This window comes from Ornithodoros turicata, chromosome 6, assembly GCF_037126465.1.
Source record: "Ornithodoros turicata isolate Travis chromosome 6, ASM3712646v1, whole genome shotgun sequence".
Classification (NCBI taxonomy): Eukaryota; Metazoa; Arthropoda; class Arachnida; order Ixodida; family Argasidae; genus Ornithodoros; species Ornithodoros turicata.
The window spans coordinates 53,567,438-53,585,010 of NC_088206.1; the positions used below are offsets into that span (position 1 = coordinate 53,567,438).

General features: G+C 44.4%; 2 protein-coding genes and 1 long non-coding RNA gene across 3 annotated transcripts in view; 1 reads left to right on the forward strand and 2 right to left on the reverse strand.

Annotated features, from left to right (window-relative positions):
- Positions 1-3,848, reverse strand: part of LOC135396707 (conserved oligomeric Golgi complex subunit 2-like) — a 31,066-nt gene extending 27,218 nt beyond the window's left edge. The window contains exons 1-4 of the mRNA XM_064627835.1: positions 3,680-3,848; positions 3,412-3,573; positions 3,283-3,348; positions 3,142-3,222 (exon numbers count right to left, since the gene is read on the reverse strand). Of these exons, the coding sequence (XP_064483905.1) occupies positions 3,142-3,222; positions 3,283-3,348; positions 3,412-3,573; positions 3,680-3,751 (381 nt within the window). The 5' untranslated portion in view covers positions 3,752-3,848. The remainder of the gene's footprint in view (positions 1-3,141; positions 3,223-3,282; positions 3,349-3,411; positions 3,574-3,679) is intronic.
- Positions 3,849-4,007: 159 nt separating this feature from the next.
- Positions 4,008-4,736, forward strand: LOC135396714 (uncharacterized). The gene is made up of 2 exons (XR_010423508.1): positions 4,008-4,476; positions 4,642-4,736. It is a non-coding gene; the product is annotated as an uncharacterized LOC135396714 (long non-coding RNA).
- A 907-nt stretch (positions 4,737-5,643) lies between these two features.
- Positions 5,644-9,512, reverse strand: LOC135396715 (uncharacterized). The gene is made up of 2 exons (XM_064627849.1): positions 9,425-9,512; positions 5,644-8,922 (listed from the first exon to the last, which is right to left on the reverse strand). The coding sequence occupies exon 2, from the start codon at positions 8,904-8,906 to the stop codon at positions 5,757-5,759; it is 3,150 nt and encodes a 1,049-aa protein (XP_064483919.1). The 5' UTR covers positions 8,907-8,922; positions 9,425-9,512; the 3' UTR covers positions 5,644-5,756.
- Between the last annotated feature and the right edge of the window lie 8,061 nt (positions 9,513-17,573).

Consider the following 17,573-nt stretch of genomic DNA (forward strand, 5'->3'; position numbering starts at 1 on the left):
GGAAGAGGCTAGCCATTTCCAAATTAACCAAATGCCGTAAGTGGAAAGGGTTCAAAGTGTTTGGAGTCAGCCTGCATTGTTCTATTCATCCGTTTTTCTCTATACAGAAGGTTCTTAACATAGGCAGAGAGTTTTTAATCTGCCGTAGGGGGCAGGGGCGCAACGTCCCCTTGTCCACTGGCTGGTGGCACCTCATCATATTTTCACGTTCATCTTGGGTGTCAGCTGAGGGGACTTCTCGGAGGGGGACTCAGGCCCCACAAGCCCCCACATAGTCAGCAGCTATGGTTCTCAATGCATGAGTCCTTCAAATTTCAAATGGTACCCCATGTGGCGAGGGACTTCTGATACCACTGGGTACAAGTAACTGACTGCCGCCATCTCATACATGTGAACTGAGTACTGGTAACAAACTTTTTTTTATACTTTGATGCATTTAGTGACTTAACTCATTGTTGTCAAGCTCTGTAGCTTCTTTGAGGAACCTCAGCTAGTGTAATCACTAACTGACCAATTAACCAGTAACCATATTCATTCGCTCTTTCTGAGAGAGAACGTTCATGTTGAATACCAGTAGGCGAAAGATAGTGAACGAAGATGCAACAAATTTCTGAAATTAGAGAGATAAACAGGAAATTCTAAAGAAGCTGCAACCACTTGCTTTCTAGTTAGTTACTTTAGAATTTTGTGTTTGTCAAACCAAGCACCTCTGGATTGCTGGTCAAGTGATCTAAACAACTGCAATACACAGGCATGGCCTACCATGACTTGCATTCATCAAGCAGGATATCTCTCTCCACATTCTTCCTCGTACGTATACATACAACACAGGATGAGACAACGGCACCTAGTAAGCATGATAGGAAGCTACAACTACATTTGCTACACCAAGTGCAGCTATTGAAGGCGAAATGGCGTGGTCCAGCTCGAATACAGGGAGGTTCGATCAAAAACAGTTACCCAGGACGAATAACCCACCTAGCAGAAAACACACTTAAAACCAGTCTTCCAACACGTACATTATAGGGGCACAAAAACAAAGTGGATCAAATGTATGAGTAAGATAGACTCCAAGTGCAGTAGGGGAACGACACAACACAAGAAAAAAAACGTACGAGAATGGTACAGACAAGTCAACAAGGAAATGAGGGCAATCGAACATCACTGCTGGAGACAATGTCCAAACAAAAAAACAAAGCATGATATAAAGAAGAACGGGCCCCATACAGCTTCTACAGAGGTGACCACCAAAGCGGCTTGCTATTCCAAGCCAGAACAGGCGCCCTCCTAACCAGAGAAAGAACCGCACAGCTCTTCGACCACCCCGACGAAACACGTCTGCTTTGCGGGATCGAGAAAGAAGACATAGAACACGTGATGTTGAAATGCCCGGATACCCAAGCAATCCGTCTAGAGGGTTTAGACATTAAAACAGCGCTCGGTCTAACACCCCCTCAAAATGGTGAAGACCCCAGCAATATCGCAGACAGCTGCAAGTGCCACATAACAAATTGGAAAAAACAGACAAGAACCCCTCTGCACACGTTAGAAACTAACACGCTAGCCAAAGCCAGCACCAAAGCCTGGTCAGTGATCCAGGACCCAGTCAACCAGCACCACCCGACCAGCCAACAGACCGGGAGACCCTGCGAACAAGCAAAGCCAACCCCCAGTGAAAGCGATCAGGAAGTGACACACGGGAAACCACCTAGCGGGCACTAGCCTGTCTGGAACGCCTGGAGCCAAGTTCTTTGTGTCTTTTTTCCTTTCATTTTAATTCGCTCTTTTCATTTCTTTTCACCTTCCGTCTGTGGCACCTCAAGGTGCCTGCCCTGTGTCGAAAGCAGTGTTGTACGTATCGCCGTTACAAGTAACGCCGTTACACTAATCGATACTTTTTCGGTATCGGAGTGCGTATCGGCGATACTTTTTAAAATCAGTATCGGAAAAGTATTTCCGTTACGCATTTATGGTAACACATCGTTACCGATACCGATACTTTTTAGTGCCCCACCTTTTCTTCACCGACCATATTTCTTACTCTTATTCATTGTCAATGGTCCGTCTAGCCCTCGACAACAAGCTTGTGGACACGCCTACGTGCTCCGTAACCGGAATTATGAAATTATACCAAACACGTGTTCACCGTTTTTCTTTGAAACTGAAGGAAATAACCACGCTGTGTTCAACAAAAGAGTTGAGGTCAACGAACAGAGGTCAAGTTCTTTAACAGTGCACTCTAAATTCCACTGCTAAGCTGCCGTGTCGCACTGGGTCACACTCACATATACTGTGGCATTGTAAACTTCAGATAGGATTCCTGGGTCATTGGACTTCATGGTATGTGTGGGCCTGACACTAACATAATTGTCACACTGGCCTCTGTCAGCTGCCTGAGACACCACAGCTTGCAAGGATGACAGAAGACGATTTCAAGAACCAGCTATTGCTAAAAGTCAAGCATAACGTTTCCGAGCTACATATGAAATATGCTGTCTTTTCACTGCAGAACTGTTCACGTAAGCGATATTTCCATGTTGCACCATCTCCGTATTTCAAACAAAAGTATCGCCCAAAGTATCGCGTTACTTTTTTTAGTAACGGTAGCGGTACTTCGTTACTTTACAAAAGAAGTATCGATATCGGTATTTCGATACTTTTTACTCAAGTAACGAGTATCGGTATCGCGATACCATATTTCGGTAACGGGTACAACACTGGTCGAAAGGGATTAGGCGAACCTGAACTTGAAGCGACCCTCCTGAGCACACAGACAGACAAACACAGCACACACCTCAAGGAGCCTAAGAACAGCTGGTTTTATGAAAGCCAGTGTGCCAAAGAATGTGATGGGTAGAAACACAAAAGCAGGCATCACAAAAAGTGGGAAACAACCGAAACAGTAGTAGTAGGGGGCCAGAAAATATAAGAGGTGTCAACGGAGTCCTTAATCGCAGAGAGGACTGAACGGTCACTACATTTACGTTGGCAGTTTGAGGTTTGTGAAATTGACTTCATCCATTTTCACCAACCACAATGCATTTTGTAAAAAAAAAAAACAGTTTAATTGCTAGATTTATTTCCTTTTAACGTCTCGTCTGTAGTGGTTGTTCGCCCACACAGGCACTCCAACTACTTTACCTTTTTCTCTCGAATTTTGCGCCTTTTCTCTAGCTGCTCTTGTGACTGCTTCAGGATGTCATCTACGGTTGCCTTCACGTCCTACGAACGCAGAAACTCTTCCAGCATATATTAGAAACGCATGCTAAACCTTTTGCTTACATTGACTTCTTGCTTCAGCTGCTCCAAAGGCTGGGATATATTTTTAATGAACTTGTCAAGCCCAACCTGTCGATAATATCTGGTATTACAACACTTAAAGCTCATTACACAGATGTTCGAGTAACTTACAAGATTAGCTGACAAGTTAACGAAGTCTGCGTAGTCCTTGTTAATAAGTTCTATCATCGATGAGCGTAAGAACTTTAGGTGAATTCCAAGATCGTCTCGAAGCTTCTCTAGGCTTGCATGCTTTCGATGTTCGCTAACGAAGGTGTCCACTGAGAAGTTTTCCTGCGATAAGTTAAACTACGCTAACTAAGGCTCGTACAACGATGAAACAGAATTTGCTTCTGCTGTTAGAACATCACGTCAGTTTCTATAGTCACGAAGTTCATACCTTCATGAACACATCTCTCGGAAAGCATAAAGTTGCCGTCGGCTCCGACTTTTCTGGCAGCACTCTTTCCATGTTTTTAGACGTGGTCCGATTAGCGGTTCATATTTACATATTCCATAAACACAACACTGGACGGCGCCATACTTGCCACCTTAGCTTAAGACCGCAGTCGAACCAAAAAATATCCAGAACGATATAATTTTTGGATTGCAACGATAATTGCAGACTAGTAAAAACAAAAATTGAAAAAGTAAAATAAAACATAAAGTGTACGGTGAATAGCATAATAATTATCATTAGAAAAAGTGCGTTCTTTCTGTCAGTTTGCCTTCATTTCTCCTGTTCCCTTCGAGCAACACGGTTTCAAGCAGCTATCCAGCCTGGTAAATACATGTAATCCATATGGTAAGAGATACCAATGTGGTTAATACGTAGATCATGTCAGGAACATGTCCGTATAACTTCGTGTTCCCAACATTATTGCGAGTAGATCGAAATTTTAGTGCAACACGTGTGCAAGGCTTAGATGTGATAAACACGTGCAATGCTTGATATTGGACAGTTGAATATGTTCAACATGCTTGATATTGCTTTTTTTTTTCTTCCTTTGAACATGTGTTTGCATGATGACAAGTTGAATCTTGAATGCACTATGTGAGTCGCAACTGATTTAATGAGTCTGATTCAATTCCTAATAAAAGTATCGCGGCATACTCACGTTTTTCGATACTCATGCTTACCTTTCATTTCAGAGTGCAACATTCCATCCGTTGTGGGGACCAAAAGAGCCCGTACATGTTAGTAAGACACATTTTTGGAGTCTAAAGGCCACAAATGATGTATACTACAATTCTTGACACCATCGTGGAAGTTAAATGACTGATTTAATGAGTCTGATTCTGTGCCGTGTGACTGATACTTGGAAGAAGAGGAACGAGTTCTACAGACCTTTTTCTTTACAGGTTATACCAAGATGCTCAAAGGGGAGTAACTGAAAAATCTCAGTACAAGTGCATATGTATGCTATATGTTCATTAAAGCTATTGTATAATATATATACGAGCTTTGTCCACAGTTCTTTGGCATTTTATGGATATAAATATTTTGACTGGTGCTAGTGTTCAGATATCTCTACAGTGCCTTTTCATGGTGATGCGACAGATTGTAGAAAGAGAAGCTTTTCTGCTTCAGAAGTAAAATTACTCTTCAGAGTGGCAAAAAAAGGGGCCGTTAACTCTCACCAAACACACAGCTAATGCTGTTTGTGCCTACACGCTGTAATGTCCATTGGCCTGTTTGATCTTGATCAGGATCACTTGAAGGATCACAGTAATGTTGTCTTTCGTCAAATCTTACGAAGCTGTGGACACTTGAAGATTCAAAATTCAGTTGAATCCCATGCATCTACTCTACATATCTATTCAGGACCAACTAAACCTGTGTCCTCAACGATTGCTCATGTTGCACAGAAGCTGCACACCTGAGTGTGCAGCTGCACGCACCATTATTGACGAGCATCCATCTCCAATTGCGGTAATATACCGTTTCTGTTTCCGTTACCATTACCCTTCCCTGCCTGGAACACCTGTCATTGGTCAAGGAGTAGCGATGACCCTGCATGCTTAGGTCAGGAGTCGTGTGAAATGGGATGCATGAGGAAAGTACCTGATGACTACGTGAAAGAAAATAGTGATTTTGAAGTATCGTCTGCAGCATGGATTGACAGTTTGATATGCAAGTATGTTTAATTTCATAAGTTAGCTGGTTTTTAGGGAAATAGCTCCTCCCTGTGTAGCTCTGCCCAGTGGTGACAGCTGACGATTTTTGGCACAAACATTTCTAAATGCTGACAATTTCCGAATTTAACAAAACACATAAATGACGAAAACTCTGAACCCTATTTATGAGTATAAGGACTGCTCCAACAGCATAATCCTACGTTTTAACTCATGTTACAGCTTACATATTAAAAGCATTTGTCTTTATTATGTTCGTATGATTCTTTGGTGTCCTTAAAATTATAATAAATTAAAATTAACAGCACACACGAAACATGTCCCAAGATGAAAGGCCCGTCTCATCTTTGCGCGCTTCTGTTTTTCCACATCTCGAGTGGATTCTTTCCTTTTCTCTCTTTTTCTCTAACTTTATCCTTAAGCTTTGACAGATTCTTGGCCGAGCGCTCCAAGTTCCTGTACTTATCTGAAAGGTCAATCGAGGAGCGATCGTGAAATCCACCGAGCCTCTTAATGAGTGCCCAATGTCCTCTGCCGTACTTCACCACTCCGTATACGAGAGCCTCAACTTCTGCATCGCAGTAGAATTTCCTCTTTCCTGTTCCGCGTGTAGCAACACTGGTACCCTGCGCTGCAGACGGTGGACTGCCTTCGATAGACGAGTCCTGTATTACGGAATCTTTGTCCCTGTCATCAACGTCTGCCTCCGTAACCGTGGCTCGCCCGGATGTCGAGCTTGTGCCTTTTTTGGTCGTTGAAACAGCAGGGCACTTGGCACTGATCTCTGTAGGCTTTTTCGTTCTCTTCGAGTACCACGGACTCCTCCTTGCTTTTTGCCCTCTGCCACTTTTAACTGAATTAGGGGTTTGAGTGCCCCTCAGCGGTACTGCACCCTTCTGCTCTTCGCTCTCACGCACGCGTGCCACCAATGTCACACCCTCATCACTGGAGACCGTTTCGTCATCTTGTGTCTTGCTGCTTGCGAAGGCACAATTTTCTAGTCTCCTTGGAAACAATGGAGCATAACGCAGCAGTGTGTCACGCTCTGTCAAGGACTGCTTTTTATTTTTGTTATATTCCCGCAGCTCTTTCAGTGGGTTAATCTTCTGTTCACGCTTCTCTTTAACTCTGCTCTTTACAAACTTATATGCCTCAGGATTGCTTTCAAGGTTTCTGAACTTGTCCCTCAAGTCCGTGGTTTTGCGACCCACAAATCCGCCTTCCATGTGTATCTTTTTCCATATCATGTTATCTCCCGCATATTTCGCGACACCATAGAAGATGGCTTCTTCTTCAAGGCCGCTGAAGGCAATGGGCTTTCTACGACATCGAACATTAACAACTTGCTCGCAGTTTCCGTTCTGCGCTCCCTCCTGGTCACGAGCATGTTCTAACATTCTTGCCTGAAGACTTATTTCCACTGTGGGCCGACCACTTGTCTTTTGCCTTCTACGTCTCATTTCTCGTGCCGGCGGTGCATTGGTTGCGGCTGCTTCCTCCGACAGTACGACAACGCTTGCGTCACTTTCGCGAGCTTGAATGCCCGTCGGCAAACAAGGGAAGGAATCATCACTCTCTTCTATACTTTCTGTCGCATTGTTACTTTCGTCGTGTCCTGAAACTTCACTTTTGTTCCCACTAGAAACAACAGACTCTTTGACGTTAGATGTCCCTTCCAAGGCTCTGGTCGACACTGTGGCTTCGCGCTCCAGGTCCGTAGCTTCTAACGACTTGTCGTGCTCACCAGGTTCACAAATTTTCCTTGCTTCCGAATGTTGTTCCTGTTCCGTTTGGACGACACTGATTGGTGCAACGCTGTCAGCTTCCGTATCGGGAGACTCTCTTTCACAAATGTGGCTTACATTCCGATCCACCGATTCAGGAGCATCGATCGAAGACCTTACTTTGTCGCTTCCCTCGTGCGAATAATTGGACAAGCATTGCGTGTGTTCTTTAGAGCGCTGCTCGGAACCCTCGCTGCATTTATATTCTGTTGCAACCGCTGTCGTTCGTTGTGTAGCACCATTTTTGTGCACATTTGGTTGCGTAACCCAATCTCCTATATCAGAGATGCGGGATATGAGATTAGGCGACAAACGTGTCAGTTTAACCACTGGCGAGATAACGTTGACACGCATAGGACAAGGCTTCTTTAAGGGTTGGTTGTCTTTACTGTCTTGTGATAGATTAGATAAAGTTCTTTTGTTGCAAGGTAGGTCTGCGTCACAATCAGAAACCTTATGTTTCACTGCAGTTTCAGATTCAGAACTCTCTGATGCGCCGAACAACGAGGTCTTTTTTGTCATTGTTGTTGCACTTTTCACAGGACTTCCCTCTGGCTTGCCGTTTCCTGGGAGATCTTGTGGAGATTCTGCGCTGTGTAAGGATCCGCATGCCTCACTGTGCGAGCCACTACTTGTATTACAAGGATCTGACTCATCTTCAGCTACGACATCAGACAGTGTCTTATGTTCAGCCTCGTGCTGCAAGGGCTCTGCTCTTTCGTTGGTGTTACTTCTAGATGTCGATTTTTGTGGAGGTGTTGCACTCGTTTCTTCTCCTTTGCTGCTCGACATGCTACCAGGCATAGGATCTTCGTCGTCGCATTCACTGACGCTGCCTAGTTGCAACTTTTGAATGATGGCGGTGTCCCCAGGGGTCCATAGCAGTCTGCTTGTTGTCATATCAGACGACTGCGAATTACTATCACTCTGACTGTCAGGAATCTGCTCCTCAGCCAAAAACTGTGACACTGGGAAGCCTTGAGACTCGCCTACTGGATCGGTTATCTTAGGTGTACTGCTGAAAAGCCGACGAGGCCTGCACTGTTGGATGCTGTCCTTGTCCGCCACACAGGTGACATTTTGCTGAAGTTCGCAATCGGACAATTTATTGCTTACTGCACTTCCTGCTGCAACACAGTTTGGTGTGAACACTTGTGATGCCGATGTCTCTGGGACTGTGTCCATTTGTATTTCCCATTGGCACATCATTTCACAATATCTGCTCACACGAGTCTGCTGTACACATTCCTGTGGTGTCTCTGTCACGCGGTCCATTTCTACAGGACTGTTGTCCACGCATGTTAAATCATCCTCATTGCTGCTCACAGGTTTGCTTCCTTCTAATATGCCAGTGTTAAGCACATTATCGGTGCAACTCTTGGCTGTTTCTGCCTTGTTATGCATTAGCTTGCCTGCTAATGCAAGGGTATCACAGGAGGCCTTGGATGATATTTCAGCACCTGTCACACTTGAGATGATATCTTCGAGATTTATTGTTGGAAAGACGTCCTGAAGCGTTGAGGTAGCATCTTGTACAAGTGTGCTATGTGTTCCTAAAAGCAAGGTGCTGTCGCACAGTAGTGCAGCGTAGAACTTGGGCAAGATTTCTGTGACTTTATTTGCACTTATAGTGTCCAGCTTAGCAATAATCTCTTCTGAGGTAGGCACTTCCACTGGCACTGTACGAGTAGCTTTGTGTGATGCCATAGTTTCACTGTGTGGGCTGAAAATAGACAAAGATATTGGGCATCGCCTCATTCAATGTGCACATACTAAGTGTTATGTGCTGCTATCTTTGGAAAGGCAGCCATATTTTGTGCGCCTACCGCAAGTATTGACGAGAGCACACTTTCAAGATTGGTACGTGTAAGCCTACATTAACCTCTGGTATCTTGTAAGTGAAGATATCGAACTCATCGAAAAGAGTCGAAGGAGGTGTTAACAATCTGTGGTTCATCACCTTACATTGTAGGCATAAATCAGAACAAATACAGGTAAAAATTAGCAGAGATGCCAATGCACCAGCGCGACCATGCAAGTAGTCTTCAACTGTTATTATGTAGAGACTAAAGCAAGCAGGTCGTAGATCGGCAGCCGCTGATATTTTGAACAGAGTGTGTTCCCTGTTAGACATATTGGCGACTCCCAATGTGGGGCTTTTGCTGCAACCTGTTTCTCAATGAGTACTGTGAGAAATACGACCTACGAATCCGAGTGACACTCACGCAAACACCCTTGGGAGTTTCACATCAGCCCATTGCACAGCCGACCGCTACAAACCACCACAAACCACGCAAGCTTCCAGAATGGATTGAATAGGAACTTTTTCTTAGTCTATGGATATGACCGTCAAGTCAGAGCCAACAGGCGCTCTTCGATTTGGCTCAGGGTGTCGAACCGAAACGTTTTTCGTTCCGGTTACGTCATAAACGATCCGGTACCGGTTCTGCTCCGGAGTAAAAAAAATAACGGTTCATACCGGTTTTTATTCAGTTCCGCTTCTGCTGGGAATATTCATCCCCACAAGAAAAAAAAAAAAAAAAGGAATCAATGCTACAAAATGTAAACCCGTTTATTCCGCATACATTCCACATGGTATTTAATATCAATAGACAGCTGTGAAATTGGTAGCTCCTGGTTCCTGTGGGTTACTGTCTGTTCAAATGGGCTTTCTCCTTTATTGAAGCGCATGCTACAAACGGACTTGTTTGTCGTGATTGATATATTAACATTGCCTTGAGTTTGAGGGGATAACACAGGACGAACACAGGACGAGATGAACAGATAGACTCACGAACCAGCAATGAAGCTTTAATACAGAAAGGGCAAGGGAAATATGATAAAAAGAAAGTGTACACTCCGGCGTCTCGGCGTAGGTGAATATGAGGCGTGTAATACGAACGAATCGGTGGTAGCATCGATAACTGCACAAGGGAACGTGTGTGATTGTAAAGAATGGAAAGGTATTCTAAAGCAGTACAGATTGCAAAAAGGACGATAAAAAGTAAAAGTATTGGTAACAGTAACAGTAAAATATATGAAAGTATAAATATACAAGCAAAACTCAGAAGTGAATAAGGTAAGGAATAAAATGTGTTTGAGTCTCCCCATGGAATTAGTCAAGATTAAAGAAGTTATCCGGGGCTAACGGGGCTAAGGAGAGTGACCAAGCCTTCTGGGATGACAATGCTAGGTTGGCTCACACATTCTTTTGTAGTTGCTATTAGAGAGGATTCTAGTAGAGTGCGGGACAGCTTGTCATTGCAGGAGATTAAACAGTTGGTTCCTAGAAGGTCTGTCGAGCAACCGGAACAGCCCTCCAGATGTTTAAAAAGTTCAGAAGTACTTGATTTGTTTTTGACATTATTAGCATGTTCCCGAAGTCTATCGTTTAGGCAATGGCCACTCTGGCCAATGTAGGAGCCCCCACACCGAAGGGGTACACGGTACACGCACGACTTTTTGCAGTCTACGAACTTTTTTGTGTGGGATGTGGTGCATCGCTGGTGTTGAACAGATTTCATGAAGGGTGTTAGGGTGGACAGCTTGTTGTGAACAGAGTAGGCTACTCTGATTCCTTGCGAGGTTGCAAATTTTCCTAAGGCATGTGAAATACCGTGGTAAAACGGTAGGACCACGCGGCGGTTCAGTGGGCGTTCAGGGTTTAAGGGTTTTGGGGTGCTTAGGAGATTTTGCAGGTGTGTATATATCAGGGTGTCGAACCGAACCCGAACCGAAAACCGAACCCGAACCGTTATTTTTGCCGGAACCGAACCCGAACCGAAATTTTCAGAACACTGCTGAACCCGAACCGGAGCAGAACCATAAAAAATAATAGCGGTAACCGGTTCGCAACAAAACGGTTCGGACATAGAAGTCAGCACAAGAGTTCCTCTCTATCCCCGAACGAAGACACATCGGTATCATCATCACGCGCCTATATCATGGATTTCAGAAATTTTCACCTAGCAGTCAGACGACGACGTATAGTAAGTATACTTTCAGCATCTTTTTAACATGTTGAAGCGCAGTTGTCCTTGTGAGCGCCGCGGCTGGCGCCCCACGCACGCGGTGATGCGGCGTCTACTCTTCAGAGACGAGGTGCCACGCGGACGAATGCAACAGGAATGGAGTAGGCCAGTTATGTAGCTCTACACGACGAATATGTGATCAAATAAGCGCCCAAGATTTCTTTTTACACGTGAGCAGTAAAAATTAAACAAGTCAGAAACATGAGAAGTGGAGAAGGAGCGTACGCAGAACGGTGCCTGTTTGATTGGTCGTGGTTTGAAAAGTAAATGTGGTTCTGCTTATTGGTAGTGCAGTTGTGTCGTGATACATTGCCTTTGTGAGGTGGATTAACTAGTACACTGCTGTGAGCTTGGACAGAGTAAGGCTGGCAGGCTTATTTTCGACATGCTTCAGTACGGTTTCAGATCGATGCAGTGTGCCGGCAAGTACTGTCGTCTATCTTACGCTGTCCATCTTATTAGGCTTCCTTTAAGTTTATCTTGCTGGCACTGTGCGTGTGAAAAAGAGATTTTGGGAACAGAAAGTAGCGGGACAACACCACTTCATCAGCGTGGACTCTACTTGCAATAAGTGTTCATCCATTTCTTATTTCTCTCGCTAAAGAGCTACCTCACCGCTAAAGTCGTCAATGCAGACAACAGCAGTAAGCTATTAGCCACGCATTTCCTGATAAAAGCAGTTTTATGGAACATATAAAACGGAAGCGTTGAACCGGTTCGCGAACCGGTTCGGTTTTTGGCGTGGCCGAACCGGAACTGAACCGGAACGAAATCAAAACAATGCGAACCCGAACCCGAACCGAACCCGTATTTTTTGCGGTTCGACACCCTGGTATATATTGCATCCGACTGGAAGCCAGCTTCTTTGAGGCGGCTGATTTGTTGGGACACAGTGGTAGGGACTTTATGGACACAGGATTTTTTAACAGCAGAACCCAAGACGGAATTGATTACACCTGACTTTACGGCTTTGGGATGGCAACTCCACCTTGACAGTAGCGGTTTCGGGTCAGTACGGCCATACTCCCAACACAAAGTTGGACTAAGGATGAAGGTTACGTCTAGGAAACCTAGACGGCCGTTTGAGGGGACTTCTGAAGTAAAGACCAATTCAGGACAAGTCTTTTGAGCACAAGCCACGAGTTCAGTTATGGAGTCTGAATGAGAGGCTAAAATAATGATATCATCAACGTAGCGTCGGACAAGAGTTGTGCCACGACATGATTTGGAATAGGACGATAGTGATCGATCGAGTGCAGAAAGGTAAATCTCGCTAAGCTTGGGTGCGACAGAAGAACCAATGCAAATTCCCTTTGATTGTGTGAAAAGACTATCGTTGAAGCTGACAACTGTAGACGAAAGGTAAAGTTTGACATGCTCGAGAAAGGAGGAAAGTGGGATCCCCGCATTTCTTTGAAAACAAACCAAATTCTTCTCAATGATGTCCCATAATCTGGAAAATAGGATTGCGGTGTCGAGGGAGAAATACAGGTCCTTGATATCAAGTGACATACAGTGGAAATTTTGTGTGTGATAAGGCACAATGTCATCAAGGAGATCCTCAGAATTTCGAATACTGATAGAGTCTGGCAGGAAAATGCATTTCAAAGAATTTTCAATATAGTCGGAGATAACTTTCTGCCAAGTGCCGTTCTCGTTTACAATGACTCGAAGTGGTTGAGAAGGTTTAAGTACAAATTTTACGGAAAAGGTATCAGCTGAGGCAATAGAAATCTTTGTAATTGTCGAGGGTTTGAAGTGCAGGGATCGTAAAAGATCTAAGGCTTTCCGTTTAGCAAGTTTGAGGTTGCCCTCAAAAGGCTTTAGGACGGAAGAGATGGAGGCAAGAGCTTTCTCATTAAAGCTTGACTGAGGTAAGATAAAGAACTTGGAGGATTTATCGGTCTCGAAAAGGACGGCGGAGTTTTTTGCTCAATCCCGCTTGATGTTCAGTTGCCATGCGGTAGGTTTTAGGAGAGGCAACGAGGGAACGTTGAGGGCCGAGTGTAGCTTTTGCAAACATTGTTGTGTCAGGGAGACTCGGGTGTCACTGATAGACGGCGCTGAAGAGACTTCAAGACGCTGAACATAACCAGCACGAATCAAACCAAGCATATCATTCCAGATTGCAATTGCAATCTGGAATGATATCCTTGGTTTAACAAACGAACAAAAGCTTTCCTTGCCGTACGTATGAATTATTTTGAGTGCCAGATACCCAGCGCTGTCGCCGATCGGCTTCCCTATTTTGGCCGGGGCAGTGCAGGTGCCATGTATTACGGCTTTGGCCCGGGGAAGCGGGAGGGGGTTTATTTATTAGACCAATGAAAAAAAAAAAACGGGGGGAGGGAAGGTGGGGAAGCGGTGACACTTCCCAGTTTCGCTCGAGATGAAGAACCACCTGAATGCACTCAGTGTAGCGAACCGCTGTCGGTTTTACACAAACTCATCTCATCTCCATGCAGCAAGGCTATGCAGTACTACGCTTTACCCTAGAAAACTACGAGCACCATGTCAACATGTGCACATTCCCCATCTCTCCGCAGCAAGAAGAATGAAGAATCGTCCGCGGCCGGCGCGCGGGCAGAAGCGACTTTCTCACGTGACATATGACGTTCGCCGAGAGGCGGAGCCCGTGTGACTCGAACTACAGCCGAAAAGAGTCTCCCGGCGATAGCAGGCGCCCACAGCTCCCCATAGAGCCCATAGTTTGAGATAATTCAGGCAACACTGGACATACCACCAATGAAAATGCGTCGTGATGCCTACTGTGCCTACGTCGTGATGACTTTGTCAACCAATCCCGGAGCGCGCAACCTCCTTCGGCCAATGGGCATCCGTCATGATGCCTGACGATGACCAGGTGACTATGACGTGATTTTATTTTTCTACTGCCGCGAATGCGGGGAGCTATGGAGGCCTGGCGATAGTGCTAAGTTTTCCAAGGTTGCGTGTTCACTAGAGTGGCCTAGATACCAGTATTCTAGGTCACTCTAGTGTTCACTCATCACGCACATGATATGTGCTGTGTGAGAATGACCAAGCTATGGGTGAACTAGAAGGACTGATGTATTTACTGGCCTATTCAATACATGGGGAGCGCGTGGTCCCTCTTTTGAAGCAAGCACGTGAGCTTCGCGCTTCGCCACGCCAATAGGCGCTCGCCGCACACCACGCGGATTTCGGTTGAACTATTACATCAATTCAATATGCGGCAAGTCTGACCATGCCGATGTTAAAAGATTTTTGATATACACGTCATTGGTTTACATGCTGACTATTTACATTCGATTCGGGCACGCCCTGTCGTCACCACTGCAGTGGTCGTCAGAGACAACGTTGAAATAACAAGGAACGTTTTTAAATTTTGTTGCTTAACATGGCTTGACTCTTTTATCATATGCTTGAACCGTACATGGCTGATGTAAATGCGAGAAAATGAGCAAACAGAAAAACAGGTACCGAAATTCTAGTGCCTTGGTCTTTTTCACATACTATTTCCGTGCAGTGAGAAAGTTGCCTTGATGCCAGCCTCCCACGGAGGCAGTATAGTACCAACTACCAAAATGAAGTAACGCAACACCTTGACCCGCTACCCCCCCACACACACAAAAAAAAAAAAAAAAAGAAAGGAAGAAAAAAGAAAGGCAAAGAAAAGAAAAACAGACAGCGCAATACAGTACTAGCGTCGCTACATATTTGAAAAAGTAACGCGATACCGCTACCTTTCTCAAACAAAAGTAACGTAAATACTATGCCGCTACTTTTTCGCTGTACGCATCTCATTGCCGAAGACGCTCCAATATTTATGTTCCCAACATGCAGCAGGGCCATTCCAGGGCAAATGATCCAAAGGTGCCGCTATAGCCTCCGCTTAGAATTTTAGGTGAAGTTTTAGGTGGTTCCTTATAAATAGCGGTCGGAACAGTTGTTTTATTTATTTATTTTATTTTTCGGTTCGATCCATACGATTTTCAAATAAGACAAATGTACTTTGGTAGTAGTTCTTGTTTGGAAATTTGGAGGTTTGTGTTATTTTTATGTACGTATACTGGAGATAAACATGGAGGTTTGTTATGTACATAAACTGTTAAATAGGGACTGCTAGGCAAGCCCGAGCTGCAGCCCCCCCCCCTCCCCCCCCAAAAAAATCATTTTTACATGGAACATATACAACAGTCCTGTGTAAGAGATAAAAGAATATTCATAAAAGAAAACACGCATACGCACGAAAGGTATCATCAACAGCAATCCTAACTGACCTATCAAAATAGTGACCGTCGCGTCATTCATTTACAAGGTGGTTGTTGCGAATCTGCGTTATTAGACCAGTTTTAATCTCGTTATCTTTATACCCTGCTATCTCCCTTTGACTTTGCATGCAAAGTTCGGTTGTTGCTGACCAGCAGTGGTTCACAGCAACACCTGTTGTTACAGATGTATATTTCAGGTGCAACGTTACGGTAGCATGCTGTAGTTTACTCATCGTGTGTACCTTGTTACATCCTGGCCGATTGGGCCTGGCATTCTGGAATTGGCCGTTACTTTCACAGCCCGAAATAAAAATAAATATTGGGGTTGCTGGACGACAAAAATTGCGTACAAGGAAGCCTACAACTGCCAAAAATAACAAGAGAAAACATAAAAATAAAGCACAACCAATGGCGCTTCTTGTCCTTTCGGACCATATGTATTCCGGAAGAGTGTAATGATACCGCCCGCACTAGCATTCGTGGGCGTTTCGTTTTTTTTTTAATGGAAACATCATAACAACAATCGGTTTAGTCAGTTTTTAGCCTGAGGTAATTCAGCCTGCCATACGAAATACGAAACAAAATACGAAATATCTCGCACGGACGAATTTCGTTGGCAACGCGGTTCAATCCGCTAGTTCCGATCTCTCACGACGCCCATTACGCCCGAACCGTTTCGTGATCCTGTAAGCGCAAATTTTTTCAACGTTCAGTTCCGGTTCGGTTCAACCAGAGAGAAAAAAAAAAAGGGTTTGGTTCAGTTCCGGTCCACCGAAGAATACAGGTTTTTAGCGGTTTTCGGTCCGGGTTCAGTTTCGGTTCCGATCACTGCTTCTGAATCGGAAAGCAACGAAACATAATTCGTTTCTAAGTTTTGTTCAGTATAGTGCGACTGCTTAGTGTTTGCTTTCCATGAAGGGTTTCGTGACTGATATCCGCTCAGTTGTTCCTTGCTACGGTGCGCCGCTGAGCGCATACACGTTTGCGAAGGTACCTTGAACTTATATAGGGTGTCCCAGCTGAGTGCGAACATATTTCTTAAAAATATATATACCACTCTTTCCGAGATGAAATCAATTGCAGTGTGGCATATGCTGAAGGGCACTCCCTAGGAGGGCATTAGCAGACTCGTAAGGCAATGCCTTAATTAACTTTCAATAATTAACTTTTTAATTATAAAAGCTACGAAGTTGTTCCAATGAGAACATCTGATCTCTTTCGTCAACTGATACCGGAGCCGTTTTCAGAAAAAAAATCCGTTCGATAGATCGTCCGCTAAAAATTCGTGAAGGAACACCATTTCTTTCTTTATTTTGTTCATTGCGCATTTTCGGAGACGCGTCTCTCCTTCACCGCTAATGTGAGAGGATGAAAGAGCACACTACCGCCTCTGGCGTCCTGGAAACAGATTAAAAGAAAACAGTAAATGCAACCCAAGATAAGGACAGTTCGGAGAGGGTCACCCGATACGTTTTTTTTCGTTTTGTTTCCGCAAGTTAAAGCTCATCTTCCACGCATGAGGCGGCACTGTGGTCCTTCACCCTCTCACATTGGGGATGAAGGAAAGACGCGTCTCCGAAGGTGCGCGATGAACAAAATAACGAAAAAAAAAGGTGTTCCTTCACGAAATTTTTTGCGGACGATCTATCGAACGGATTTTTGTTCTGAAAACGGCTCCTGTATTAGGTGACGGAAGAGATCAGATGTTCTCATTGGAACAACTTCGTAGCTCTTATAATTAAAATGTTAATTATTGAAAGTTAATTAAGGCGTTATCTTAGGAGTTTGCTAATGTCCCCTTAAGGAGTCCCCTTCAGCATATGTTATGCTGCAACTGATTTCATCTCGGAAAAAGTGATTCTTCGAAAGACACCTTGATCACGCTTCTATCCAGACCTACTCACGCCGAGCTGTTTGATCAAAAATGTGCGTTGTGTTGAATTCTCACAAGTTCGCGATTATTTGCTACGGCTTACAGTGCACCCACGGGACATAGCTTTTTTTTTATGTGTGTTCAAAGCATAAATGCGGGCAGAATTCGCAGGAAAACTCGAGGAAGAAGCTCCCAAATTTTATATGGCTAAAAATTA